This window comes from Eutrigla gurnardus (genome assembly GCF_963514095.1).
Source record: "Eutrigla gurnardus genome assembly, chromosome: 6".
NCBI classification, from domain to species: Eukaryota; Metazoa; Chordata; class Actinopteri; order Perciformes; family Triglidae; genus Eutrigla; species Eutrigla gurnardus.
The window spans coordinates 1,049,824-1,063,105 of NC_139920.1; the positions used below are offsets into that span (position 1 = coordinate 1,049,824).

Sequence of the window (13,282 nt, forward strand, 5' to 3'; positions counted from 1 at the left end):
TGACAAACACACTCACAGGAAGCAACCTGCAAACATGCAAACCCAGTTTCACACGGAGAAATGGATCCGTAAATGTGTAAATATGAGTTGAAGAGTACTTATTACAAGTAACAATTAACATTTGCGAAACATCTCTTATTTTTTTGTGAAATTCAAATACACATTTACAGCCTAAGTTCTACATATTTGCATATCATATCCATATTTGGATATAACTTTACAAAACAGAAATACAGGTGTACAAATGATAGCACCTCACATTTTGTAAGGTTTATTCTACAGATCTGTGCTGGTAAAAGTTATCAATAAGAAAGAAGTCACAAATGTTCCGATGTTCACAAACTCACAGGAGGAGATCCGCAAACATGCAAACCTTGTTTCACGTGTAGAAATGGATTCGTCAATGCGTAAATAGAGTAAGGTATGCAAGTTAAAGAATACATGTTTGTGGATCCTGAAATACGTGTGAATCATGGTACACTTTTGTTAATTGTATTCTGTGGTTTTACAACATCGCTGAGCTTTTTCAGATATTATTGTAGAATTAAAAACTTAACCATATTTACCAGGGTAATGAAAGACCATATTCCCCATGTGCTGCACGTTTTTTTTTTTTACCATCCTCTGTTTCATTTGTCTCGTGAGATCCCCACAGTTTTATGGAAGCAAAATTATTTGTGAGTAGATCCTAAAGGCCTCTTTTAAATTGTAGACACACACAGCTTATTTTTCAGGTCAACTGTCAATTAACACTGTAATGTAACCTACACAGGTGTGTGTGTGTGTGTGTTTTGTCTTCCTCTCAGCCCTCTGCCATTATAATCTGCCACGCGGCCCTGCAGCTGACTAACTGCCCCAAGCCTCACACACCGGCCACCACCCACACACACACACAGACTCAGGTCCTGGTGTAACATCTGGCTGTGATGACGACATATTTGCCCAGGGATGGCTGTCTGTGGCCGGCGCGCTGGCTACCGTTGTCTGCCAATGCTGTTGTTATTCTCCTAGTAATGCCCATTCATCATCTGCTGTCACGGCAACAGACACACTCACACACCTACACGAATAATGCACAGGTGTGTGTGTTGTTCAGAGGCCAACAATCTAAAATTATCATCTGTCCTGATACAATCTTTCTTTCTTTCTGTCTGTCTCTCTGTTTGTCTGTCTGTCTGTTCCCATGTCTCTCTGTGTGTCCTTCTCTCCCCCTGTCCGTCTCATCATCCTCCATTTTCTCAGTCTCTGAGTGTTGGCTGTGATCTGACCAGCATTTTTAGAGCCAGACAACCAGCTGGTCGCAGCAGCAGAGGTCTAGTTTACAAACTTGGGGTCTGCAACCCCCCCCCCCCCCCCCCCCTTCTCGCCCCCCACTGTTGCCAAATTGGCTGGAAAAGCAGATAAACATACTGCAGCAGAGAAAGCTCCTCATCTTCCGACATTCTCTCTTCTTGCTGCCCAGATTCCTTTCTTTGGCCATGTTGTGTGTAGGGCTTTGACTCCGAACTTCGTTATTGGAATATAATTTGATTATCAAAAAAAAAATATATATATATATATATTCGAACGAATATTAGGCAGCCCTTAATATTCGAACCTGTTATGGCCATTATTTTTTGTAAATGTCTTTGCCTGAACGTTGTTTTCAATTTAGATTCCGAGGCTTTTTCACGCCTGGTGAAGTTGTGTGAATCGCGAGCTCAATAGCAAGGCTATCATTGGTCATCTGGGCTCCTATAGGTGATGTTATCGTCCTGGTTTGCGCCAATTTTGCATAACAATGGCCGCGTCAATATCGACAACAGCCCCCGAGGAGGAGATCAAAATTTACACTCCTGGCCATCTCAAAAGCAACGTGTGTCGCTACTTTGGGTTCGAAAATGTCCAAAGTAATGTAATGTAATGTGTAGAATATGTAGGAGCAAACTCTCATACCACGGGACAACCAGCAACTTGAGAGCCCACCTGTCTACCCCTCTTGGAGGTGGAGGGGGAGGGATTAGGGCCGAAGCAGGCCAGAATCGACACGATGCTATCATCTTCACAAGGCCTTCCATATGCCCGTCAAAATAGAGTGACAGATTTGCTGGCAAGGTTCATTAGCGAAGATATGAGGCCCATTACCGTGATATATGGGAGCGGGTTTCAAGCTTTGATTCACGAGTTAGAGCCAAGATTCAAGATACCCTGTTTCCGGACCATCAGCGGTAAAATAGCGAAGCTGTACGACACAACCAAAAATGGCATTAGGGGAATGATGCGTGGAGAAAACCTCGGACTGACCACTGATGGGTGGAGTTCTTTGGCTTCCGAGTCCTATGTTACGCTCTTAGCCCATTTCATCGATGAGGACTGGGAGATGAGAAATGTCGTCCTCGATACGTCTGAGCTTCAAACCGCTCACACAGCAGCGAAAGTCTCCACATGCATCGACAGTATTCTACAAGATTTTCAAGTGGGGCGGGAGTCTGTGCTTGCCATCACAACTGATAATGCGACCAACTATGTCAATGCTGTAGAGAGGTACTTGAGGATCACGGATATGACCGTGCATGGCTCACACAATTAACCTGGCAGCGAGAAAGGGGCTTTCAGAGTGTTCCGTTGCAACAGCAGTCAGCCGCCTGAAGGCTGCCGCTCAGCATTTCAAGCACTCCCCTACAGACAGCTACCTCCTGGAGGCCAAGCAGAAGCTCCTTGGTCTCCAACAAGTCCAGCTCATCAACGACAGCCCCACTCGCTGGATTAGTACATACGACATGATCATGTGTCGGGCAGCTGATCAACAAGCCCCTGTTTCAGCAGTGATAATGGAGAAGAAACTCAGCCACCTGGAGCTCAGCAGTGTGGAGTGGACCCTGATGGAGAAGGTCAGTAACGTTGGCTAATTATGTTGGGTGGTCTAATAATATTATATACCTAATGTTAACATTACTGTTTGCAAATGTAATAACGCTTCACGTATAAGCCTAGTTAACGTTGGCTAAGCTAAGTTTGTGTTTTGTGTAACGTCAAGTGGCACATAGCCTATCTGCGCTTACTAGCTAGCAGTATAGCATGTTAGCTAGCTATCTAATGTTAGTGGCGCTAGAATAAGTTTGTAATTAAATATGTTTGTCCCGCAGGTGAAAGACGTGCTGAAGCCGTTCAAAGTAGCCACCCAGGTGCTGTCAACAGAAGACTACCCAACAGCATCAGTGGTCCTTCCCCTGCAGTACATGCTTCTGACACAACTAAAGCCCTCCACCGATGACCCGTCAGGAATGAGAGAGATGAAAAAAATGATGTCAACTGATCTGAAGGCGCGATATGGCCCCAACAAAGATGCATTCTTGCTACTGAAAACAGCCAGCTACCTCGACCCCCGTTTTCACCGGCTGGTTCATTTGGAACAAGAGTCGCGGCAGGCAGTGCGAGATAAGGTCCAGAGGGAGCTTGCAGACCTCAGCGAGGAGACAGGCGCGGAAGGCGACGATGAGAACGCCACGACTACGGCCCCACAGCAGTGCAAGGAAAATAATGCTCTTAGTGCGATGGGGGACCTCTTTGGCGATGTTTACTGCCAGAACACGGCCGGAGCAGGTAATAATTATGCTATTATAATCAATAAGAAATAATACAAAACGTTTCAATTATGGATTGCCTTCATAACAACTCAAACTCAAACCCTACATTGGACGTAGCCTAAACAACACATTAACAGAAACTTTTTTTATTAAATTTATTTTTAACAGTTAGACCGAATGAAGATGTGATTCCAAAGAGAAATGACGGCCTACGACAATGAGCCCCCACCCCCGTCTAACAGCAACCCCCTGTATTGGTGGAAGGAGAGGAGCCCCAAGTACCCCCATCTCGCCCAGCTGGCACGCGGCTACCTGGCAATACCTGGGACATCCATGAGGTCGGACCGCACCACCGCGGGTAACATAGTCACAAAGCAACGCTCTTCCCTAGAGCCAGAACGTGTGAATCACCTGGTATTTTTGGCAAATAACTTAAAAAAGTCTGTAGCGAAATAAACTGCAGCCAGACAGATCTTTGTGAGCCTAACAATTTGTTAATGGGCCGTTAATGGCTGGTAGGATGGGGTTTTGTTTTTTAGGCCTACCTTCATTTTATCTTTTCAGTTTAGCCTGACTGGCTTATTTGACTTTATTTTTGATGGCTTATTTATCTTTATCTTGATGAAACCGAATGGATTGCATACACAGTTTGTGTCTGACCTTAAATAAATAAAGGTTCTGAAAACATCGTTGCCTGCCTATTGACGTTGACTGATATACACTGCCCTCTCGTGGACAAAACATATACATACCATATAGGTCTTACTGAAGGCATTTAATGGTCAAAATATTATTAATGAATATTCAAATATATTCTAATATTAATATTAATAAACAAACAAACTTCGAATATGATTTTTGGGCAAAAGTCAAAGCCCTAGTTGTGTGTGACTTTTAACAGAAATGCTGTGCAGCAAAATACCTTCACTTAACTGAGAAGTCAGCTGAAGTTTCATGTTGTTTAGGGATGCTGTATTTATTAAACTCTTTACTAAACACTTCTTGTACATGCTTAAATATCAAGCTGAAACTATTATGTTTTAATTTTTTTTTTAATTTGACTTTTATTTGAACCAGGAAGGTATTGACACTTTTCTTTCTTTCAGAAAGCCCTGAATGACCAAGATGATGATGATTACATTTGAGTATTAACAGCAATAGACTTCCAGTATTCCAATGTGTATTCTCACCTGAAGGAGTCTGTGTCTGCGTGGTGGCTGTTGTCGTGGGTGTAGCACACTCGGTGTGCAGCTACGTCCAGCTGTGTGAAGATGATGAAGGGGACGCCTGGCCGCTGGACAGCGTGGACAAGGCCATGCTGAGGAGGGGCCGACACCGTGTAGATCAGCTCCTCTGGACGACCTGCAGAGTCCGATGCCAGCAGGATGTCGGTGTTAAGGATGACCCGCTGTCCCTCCACAAGATGCACTGCCTTGCTCAGCAGCACCAAGTCACCTGGAAGTAGCCAGATAGAAAAGGTCAAAATGGGGGAGGGAGCGTATTTGGTTTCTAAAGAGAACAGCTGTTTTGAGCTGCCAAATGTTTTGGTAATTATTCAAAAGAAATGTGGTTAATACATTTTATTTAATTCAAAGAAGGAAATAAAACTTGTATTGTATGTGAACACAAAATAAGAATGAATCTGCTCCTTAAAATAAATATATTTATTCAAATGTTTTTCACTGAAAGTTGAAAAAAGTAAAACTAGAAGATATAGAGAGATTTAGTGGGCTACAACATTAACATCTTGTTGATCTTGTACAACCCTATGAAGTTAATCATTTTCAAGTAATCCTTCAACTTTTATCTTAGAACTTTATTTTTGTATTAATAAATTGTGTTCATTCTACATCGATTTTCCTTTTTCATATGCTGCTCTGTTTTGTCGACTCTGTAGTGATCTCAGAGGCGTTACTGATGTAGGCCATGAAACAGATTTGATTTTTAGCAGGCCTACACTGTCGGAAATCTGACCCTGGCATTACTAATGGCAGTTTCATAAAGTAAAAATGATTCATCATGCAGCAGGGACTTCTACATTTTGTTGCTAAACAGTGTTAATAAAAGCACAGAATAGACAATAGAATAGACAAGTCTTGCTGTCCGTTAAAACTTTTTAAACTTGTTAAAACGTTTGTTAAAAACAGTTATTAAACAAGCATTTGTTTTGATGACTTTATTTTCAACATATAGTTGGCTCTACAGGATCTGCAGAGCCGTGAGGTGCTACCACAGTCAGTACGTCTACTTCACCTATAACCCAGATTTACAGATGTGAATGTACATCTACCCTCAATAAAAAAACACCTCAGTCACTCACACAAAGGGCTTTTTTATAGACCTCAAGGCTATTCACTGTCACTCCTGCATACATGTCCACATGGTGTAAGAGAAGAGATACTGATTGAGATTACTCTGATCAGCATGCATGGGAATACATTACAATATATGTCATTCATTTGTGTATATATCTCATTCTGATGTTCAAAATTACTTGTTGCTCTTCGGTATTGCATCGACAAGTGATTCGATCTATCACTTGTGGGATTTTTTCCATTGGGTTTAAATTTGATTTATTTGTAAACAGAACTGATCGGTGGGCCGGAGTTTGCCCGGTGTAGATCATTAAACTCTCTATCCACTGACTAAAGTTAGAACTGTATTTAACTGTTTATTAACAAGAGGAAGATAACGGTAAGAATAAACAGATTAAAATGGGCCTAAATGTCTCCGTTTTTTGTTGTGTGTTGAGTGTTGTTGCAGGAGGTGGAGCACCCAGAGGACACAAGCCAACGCCCCTCCACAGCTGCTCCACCTTCCCCCGTTAATTATTCACTGACTGAGGAGGCCTGTCGCTTCTCACCTCCGCTCCTCCAGGATCAGAGGGCTCAGAGCCAGAAGTGCTGAGGCCTCGCCACACCATGTTCACCCGACTGGCAAAGCTGGCATGACGAGCCAGAGGAAGAGAGGATCAATCAATAATACATGAATGATGACCAGCCAGAGGGACTAGAGAAGGTGCTGAGCCAGTGTGTGAGAACATGCTTCCTATCGGCACTGAAACTATAATGAAGTTCAGTTCACAATGACATGTTTTATTTTCTGAACACTTTAAGACCTCCTCCTTCTGAAACCATTTGTTTTAAGCCGACATGGAAGTGTAGCCTCAGCTGTACCACTGAGGTGACTGACCTTTCTGCACCATATGGACAGAGATGAAGAAGCTCTGTGTGGGAGTCTCGTTTTCAAGGTCGCTGAGGGTGAAGCGGAAGTTGTCATGACCTTTGAACCCAGTGGCGTTGGTGGTAATGGTGTGAGTGTACCACAGGCGGTTCATCTCCACATCGTCCTGAGTGAAGTTGTGACCAGCCGACAGCTCGGTCCACCCCAACTCAGTCTGCAGTCAAAACCATCTCAACACTGAGCAGATCATTAACTCTATTTACTAATAAAAACACAATCATTTTTACATAATAAGTCAGAAGTAATACATGCATACAACAATATTGATTATGCAGTAAAATGTTCCCTGCCAGTGTTTTATCTGATGTTTCTGGATTAATATGAGTGTGTTTTACTGCCTCAGCCATTTTTCACTCCTGTACATAGTGTTGGCTAGTTTAATCTACAGCAATGCATCATGTTCTATAAGAGCTTGATTTGTCCCGTGAAAACAACATATCTCTAAAAAGAAGACATTTTAACACATAAAGGAACAATTCACCCTTCAGTTAATCACAAACATTCAACATCAACACATTTAAAACATAACTAAAGCTCTCAAATAAGTAAGTTTAAAAACAAATCCAATATTTATTTATGAGAATAGAATGTGAAACCTATGAAAAAAATACTCAAGCTAACTTAAGTGCCTCAAATTAGTACTGCACTGCCTCGTTCAGGTCTGTGAAGAGGTGATGACAATATGTCTTATTTTTACTAAATGTCTTCAATATTGAGGTCTAAAATCAAAACTGGTCCTAACAAAGAAAAACGCATGGACAGGGTCGTTTTCTCACCTTGAGCTGCAGTTTGCCGAAGTGTGGTGCATTGTTTAGGAAGAAGTTCACTTGGTTTGGGGGGGTGTCCAGGTCCTGGGCCTCCAGAGCCACACTAGAGATCACCCTGCGCTCACCAGAGTCCACCTCCAAGCCAGCATTTCTGAGGACACCAACAAGGAAGAAATGAATGATAACAACACTATGTATAATGTAAGTCTTAATGGGCTTAGTTTGAGTTGTTTCTGGACTTTTCTTGGATGGTGATCAAACCAGTTCAACAAATGAATTAAGTTTAGACCACTTTGACATGATGAACTTGCAGATACAAGCAGGAAGAAGTTGAAAGAGTGAGAGCAGGTTTTTTCAACGGGATCATGGAGATCTGGGTTGGTGGTGTTGTTGGGTGGTGGTATTTGGGGGGGTTGATGAACATCAGTAAGCGTCTGGCTGCTTCCTCACTTGGAACTAAAATCCACGCAGGAGAGGAAGCTGCCACATCCATCCTGCAGGAACGCAGAAACAAGGAGGCTGGCATCTGCCAAGTCTCAGGGTTACTTCTGCCTCAGTAGCCTTTACAGTACCAGCTCAGCCTGTGCCAGTGCACCCACGCACACCAACAACTGATCTAGGGACAGCATACGTTGGTGTGGGGTGGGGTGATGACGGGACAGAATGGGGAACCCAGTCAAGGATGCAAATTCCCAATTACTCGTTCAAATGAAAATATCACGGCTGGAGGTGGAGGGGGGTCACAGATTTTATCTGTAAACACCCGCCACATGTGCACACATGTTACTGCCCTTCTACTCCACCTCCTTCCCCCCACCTCCTGTCCCATTGACTCCACTAACCCTGTCAATGTGTTCCACATCTCAAATGAATATTATTTGAATTCTATATTTTTTATTCCAACAAGTGAATCCTGTAACCCTGTAATTACTTAGTTATTATCTAGTAAGTACATGAAAACCTACCAGGAAACTAGATGGTATACAATATATGTATTACCAATGTACCAGAAGGAAAGTGCAGTTATGACCAAGTTAGTAAATAGAAACTTACTAGGAAATTAGATGGTAATATAATATACAAATTAAGAAAGTACCATAGTAAAACATAGTAAATACTAAGTTATAACCTAGGAAGTACCCACAATGCATTGGTGAGTTCCAGTTACTTACATTTGAATAGCGTTGACTGCCAATCTGAAAGAATTCAATTCTGGTTTGATGATGCGTCATGGGTGCTTAATGAAATGTCAAAGTGTCATGTTCTTTCTCAGTATTATAATATCAGTTTTTGTGTACTTAACATGTACTAGGACTGTAAAATAAAGCCATACGTGTTTCCCTATAAATACTTATAAGTACTTTCTTACCAAGTAAACATAGTCAACCTGAAGGTGACTATGTATTATTTATAATGGTGGGCCGTTATCGGCGTTAACGTGCTGCGTTAAGGCGAGACTCTTATCGGGCGATAAAAAAAATATCGCCGTTAATCTATTCTCAAAATTGGGTTGGGAGCTGGGTCTATACCAGGGCTCGGATCCGGCCCGCGAAGGCATATTTACTGGCCCGTTTAGTGGAAAAAACATTAAAACATGCTGGCCGTATAGTGGCCGATATGAGCTGCCCTCTCTCATCTCCGTGCAGCAGTGTAGACTTGCTCCGCAAGACACGTGCCCCCACTACATTCTTCTTCGTGTACTTTACGCACTTGGTGTTGTTCTGCCTCGTTGAACCACCACAATGTCGCTTTCTACTTTGAAAACTTGGAAAGTTGACACTGTATTTTGATAAGCTGTTGCACTCTTCAGACTCGTGGTGTGAGCGGGACCGGAACTGTTTTTTTTGTCATAAAAATGCGGCTGTGTGTCTCCGTCCAAAATCGGCTGCGCTCACGCTGCCTGCTCCCACAGAGCTGCTCGTGCGCACATGCTCTGACGCAGGTTGAGTGTTTACCAGAAATATATGCAGAGACGGCGCTCCTTCAAAACAACATTAAGCCATGCGTGTGAAGTATTAGGACCGGTGACATATGTGCAACCGGCAATCAGGCCAAGGCCCGTTTGGGCTGGGGCAGTGTGAGTGCAAAGCGGCGGGGGGAAATCATGCCGAGCCATGCTACGTATCGTGCCCTTAGGCAGCCTATGTTAATTAAATAAAGTTTGTCTTTTGATAAGCTGTGGAACTCTGAGTTAACCTATTTTTACCTGAATTTTTATGAACTATTAAGCTGTTGAAATTTGAGTAAACCTGTAACTTATATTTTACTTGATAAAATAAGACAATATATCCACTCATATGTCGTAGTGTTTTACAGTATCTGTAGCTATTAATGTGATGCTCATCATTTTCCAGCCATATATTTCATCTGGCCCTCATTCAAAACTAATTGAATAGCTATGATGACTTTCACTTTCATTTTAGCGCGGATGTATACCTGGCCGAACTGTAGGGGGCGAGAATAAGTCAGACTTCGAACCTGTGTATGCCTACTGTGAAATTACCACATCAAACGTGACGTGCTGTCATGGATGTAACTATGAAGCCACCGGGTTTGCTTCAGGGAAGATTTATTTTTAAGAAGCTTCCCAATGGAAACCTCGACAATTCTAAGGCTATTTGCACCTTGTGCAATGCGGAATTAGTTAGTTAGTCATTATTTAGGTAGCACACACATACAGTATTATGAATGCCTTCGGCAGAATTCAAATGAGCCATTTTAATCTAGATTAATCTATATTAATTCCAAGATTACAGGTCCGGGTGCGGGTCCGATGTTGACTCTCGTTTTATCATGGGCACCGTTGCGATCTTTCTTTTTTTCCTTATTTTCCACCAGTGTTTTCTTTTCCTTGGTTTTTTTTGGACCTCCTTGTTTCAGGTTTTTAACCGAGGAATTGGAAGATTGTTGCTACTTCCCTCCGCCTCCCCCCTGTGATAGTGGAACGACCCGAGGAACACAGCCCTGCATGCTGATTGGACAGGATGATCCGGGCACTGTCGATTTTTGCAAAACAAACAACAGGCTCTACGTGCACGTAGAGGCGCACTTTTTTTTTCTAAAACCGGATGATTTATGTTGTTCTATCGGAACATAGTGTCGGCTTCAGCGAATATGATCAAAAAAATGTTGCCAACTGGGACTGTATGGAAGTGAATCCACCAATCTTGAGTTCAATGCCATGTCTTAATGAAACGGAGGACTTCTATGTTAATCTTAGTCCCTCCCAGATCGATTCTCTCATAGATGAATCTGAAAGATTACTGAGAACAACTCTCGACTCTGTTGCTCCTCTAAAACTGAAAAATCTAAAACAAAGGAAGTTATCTCCATGGTATAACTCCCAAACTCGTAAATTAAAACAAAAATTGTGTAATCTTGAAATCATCCAGAACTCTACCAAACTGGAAGAATCCTGCCTAGTCTGGCAAGACAGTCTTAAAACGTAAAGGAAGGCTCTCCGTAATGCCAGAGCAACTACTCATCTTTAATAGAGGAGAATAAAAACAACCCTAGATTTCTTTTCAGTACTGTAGCCAGGCTGACAAAGAGTCACAGCTCTACTGAGCCATGTATTCCTATAGATGTTAGTATTAAAGACTTTATGATCTTTTTTAAAAATTTAGATATCAGAGACAAAATTACTCAAGTCTTGCCTTCAATTAGAACCACGTTACCCTCAAACTCAGGAATGTTAGAAATAGTATTAAGACCTGATATATATTTAGACTGCTTTTCTCCAATCAACCTAAACTAACTAATGTCAATGATCTCTTCATCTTAACCTTCAACCTGTCTCCTAGACCTGATACCAACTAGGCTACTCAAAGAAGTCTTACCCTCAGTTAGCGCGTCGCTATTAGATTTGATCAATGTGTCTTTATTAACAGGCTGTGCCACAGTCATTTAAAGTAGCTGTAATTAAACCTCTTCTTAAGAAGCCTATTCTAGATCCAGGGGTTTTAGCAAACTACAGACCACTATCAAATCTTCCTTTTCTCTTTAAGATCCTTGAGAAAGTAGTCGCCAATCAGCTGTGTGACTTTCTCAACAATAACAGTCTACTTGAGGACTTCCAGTCAGGATTTAGAGTACATCATAGTACAGAGACAGCTCTGGTGAAAATTACAAATGACCTTCTTATTGCTTCTGACAAAGGACTGGTTTCTGTATTTGTCCTGGGCGACTGTGGCTCAGTTGGGAGAGTGGGTTGACCAATGTGGGTAGGCGGTTCGATCCCTGCCCTTGTCACTGTGTCATGATTGACAAGACACTTCACCCAGTGTTATATCATTAGAAGACACTCTGTAAACTTCCATTGTTATGCAGATGATACTCAATTATATCTATCATTCAAGCCTGATGAAACCAATCAGCTAGTTAAACTCCAGGCATGTGTTGATGACATAAAATCCTGGATGACCTGCAATTTCCTGATGTTAAACTCCAATAAAATGGAAGTTATTGTACTTGGGCCTAAACTCCTCCGAAGCTCGCTCTCTAAAGATATAGCTACTATTGCTGGGATTTCCATCGCCTCAAATACTACTGTAAGAAACCTTGGAGTTATCTTTGATCAGGACCTGTCCTTTGACTCGCATATTAAACAAACTACAAGGACAGCCTACTTTCACCTGCGTAACATTACTAAAATTAGGCCAATGCTGTCTCAAAAAGATGCAGAAAAACTCATCCATACATTTGTTACGTCAAGGCTGGACTATTGTAATTCCTTATTATCAGGCTGTTCTAATAAATCTCTTAAAGCTCTCCAGCTGGTCCAGAATGCTGCAGCACGTGTTCTGACTAAAACTAGAAGAAGGGATCACATTTCTCCTGTATTAGCTTCTCTGCACTGGCTCCCAGTAAAATCCAGAATAGAATTTAAAATCCTTTTCCTCACTTACAAGGCTCTTAATGGTCAGGCACCATCATATCTTAAAGAGCTCATTAAACCCTACTGTCCTGCTAGAGCACTACGCTCTCAGAATAAAGGGTTACTTGTAGTTCCTAAAGTCTCCAAAATTAGAACAGGGGCCAGAGCTTTCAGCCATCAAGCTCCTTCTGGTTCTGGAGGCAGACACTGTTCCCACATTTAAGAATAGGCTTAAAACTTTTCTCTCTGACATCGCTTAGTTAGGGCTGGCTCAGGTTTGCACCTGAGCCAGCTCTTAGTTAAGCTGCTATAGGCCTAGACTGCTGGGGGATTATAGTGACACACTGAGCCTCTCTCTCTCTTTCTCTCTCTCACTCTCCCTGTGTATGTTCCCTGGAGGACCTGTGCTTTCTCGCCTAGCAGGTCTCCCTGGACCGTGGTGGAACCTGATCTGGACTGTACCAACACTGTGGTCTTGTTTGACTCTTACCGCTAGTATTTTAAAGGCGGCTCACTATTGATTAAAAATTGGAATCGGAAACAACTGTTACAAATATCAATGCTGGGATAATACAAATTGATTTTAACTAAACATCAAGCAGTCATACTTAGATACATACATCCTTACATAGTTAAAGGCAGAGGATTTTGAGAAACCACAGAGACATTGAACGCATCGCCAAACTGAAAAAGTCCCGTCCCCTTCGTTCAGACCTCCATACAAAACCAGTCCCTCAGAATGCCCCAATGAGTGCTCGAGATCAGCAGAGTGCACACAAACAGGAAGTAAGCGTTGACAGACAGGCAGGCCAGTTATTTTCTCTGGCCCA

General features: G+C 42.2%; 1 protein-coding gene across 1 annotated transcript in view; it reads right to left on the bottom strand.

The window, feature by feature from the left end:
• frem1b (Fras1 related extracellular matrix 1b) overlaps positions 1–13,282 on the bottom strand; it is a 134,679-nt gene that overhangs the window by 39,144 nt on the left and 82,253 nt on the right. Inside the window, exons 24-26 of the mRNA XM_084011537.1 lie at positions 7,586–7,727; positions 6,759–6,963; positions 4,757–5,021 (exon numbers count right to left, since the gene is read on the bottom strand). Coding sequence (XP_083867663.1) covers positions 4,757–5,021; positions 6,759–6,963; positions 7,586–7,727 — 612 coding nt within the window. The remainder of the gene's footprint in view (positions 1–4,756; positions 5,022–6,758; positions 6,964–7,585; positions 7,728–13,282) is intronic.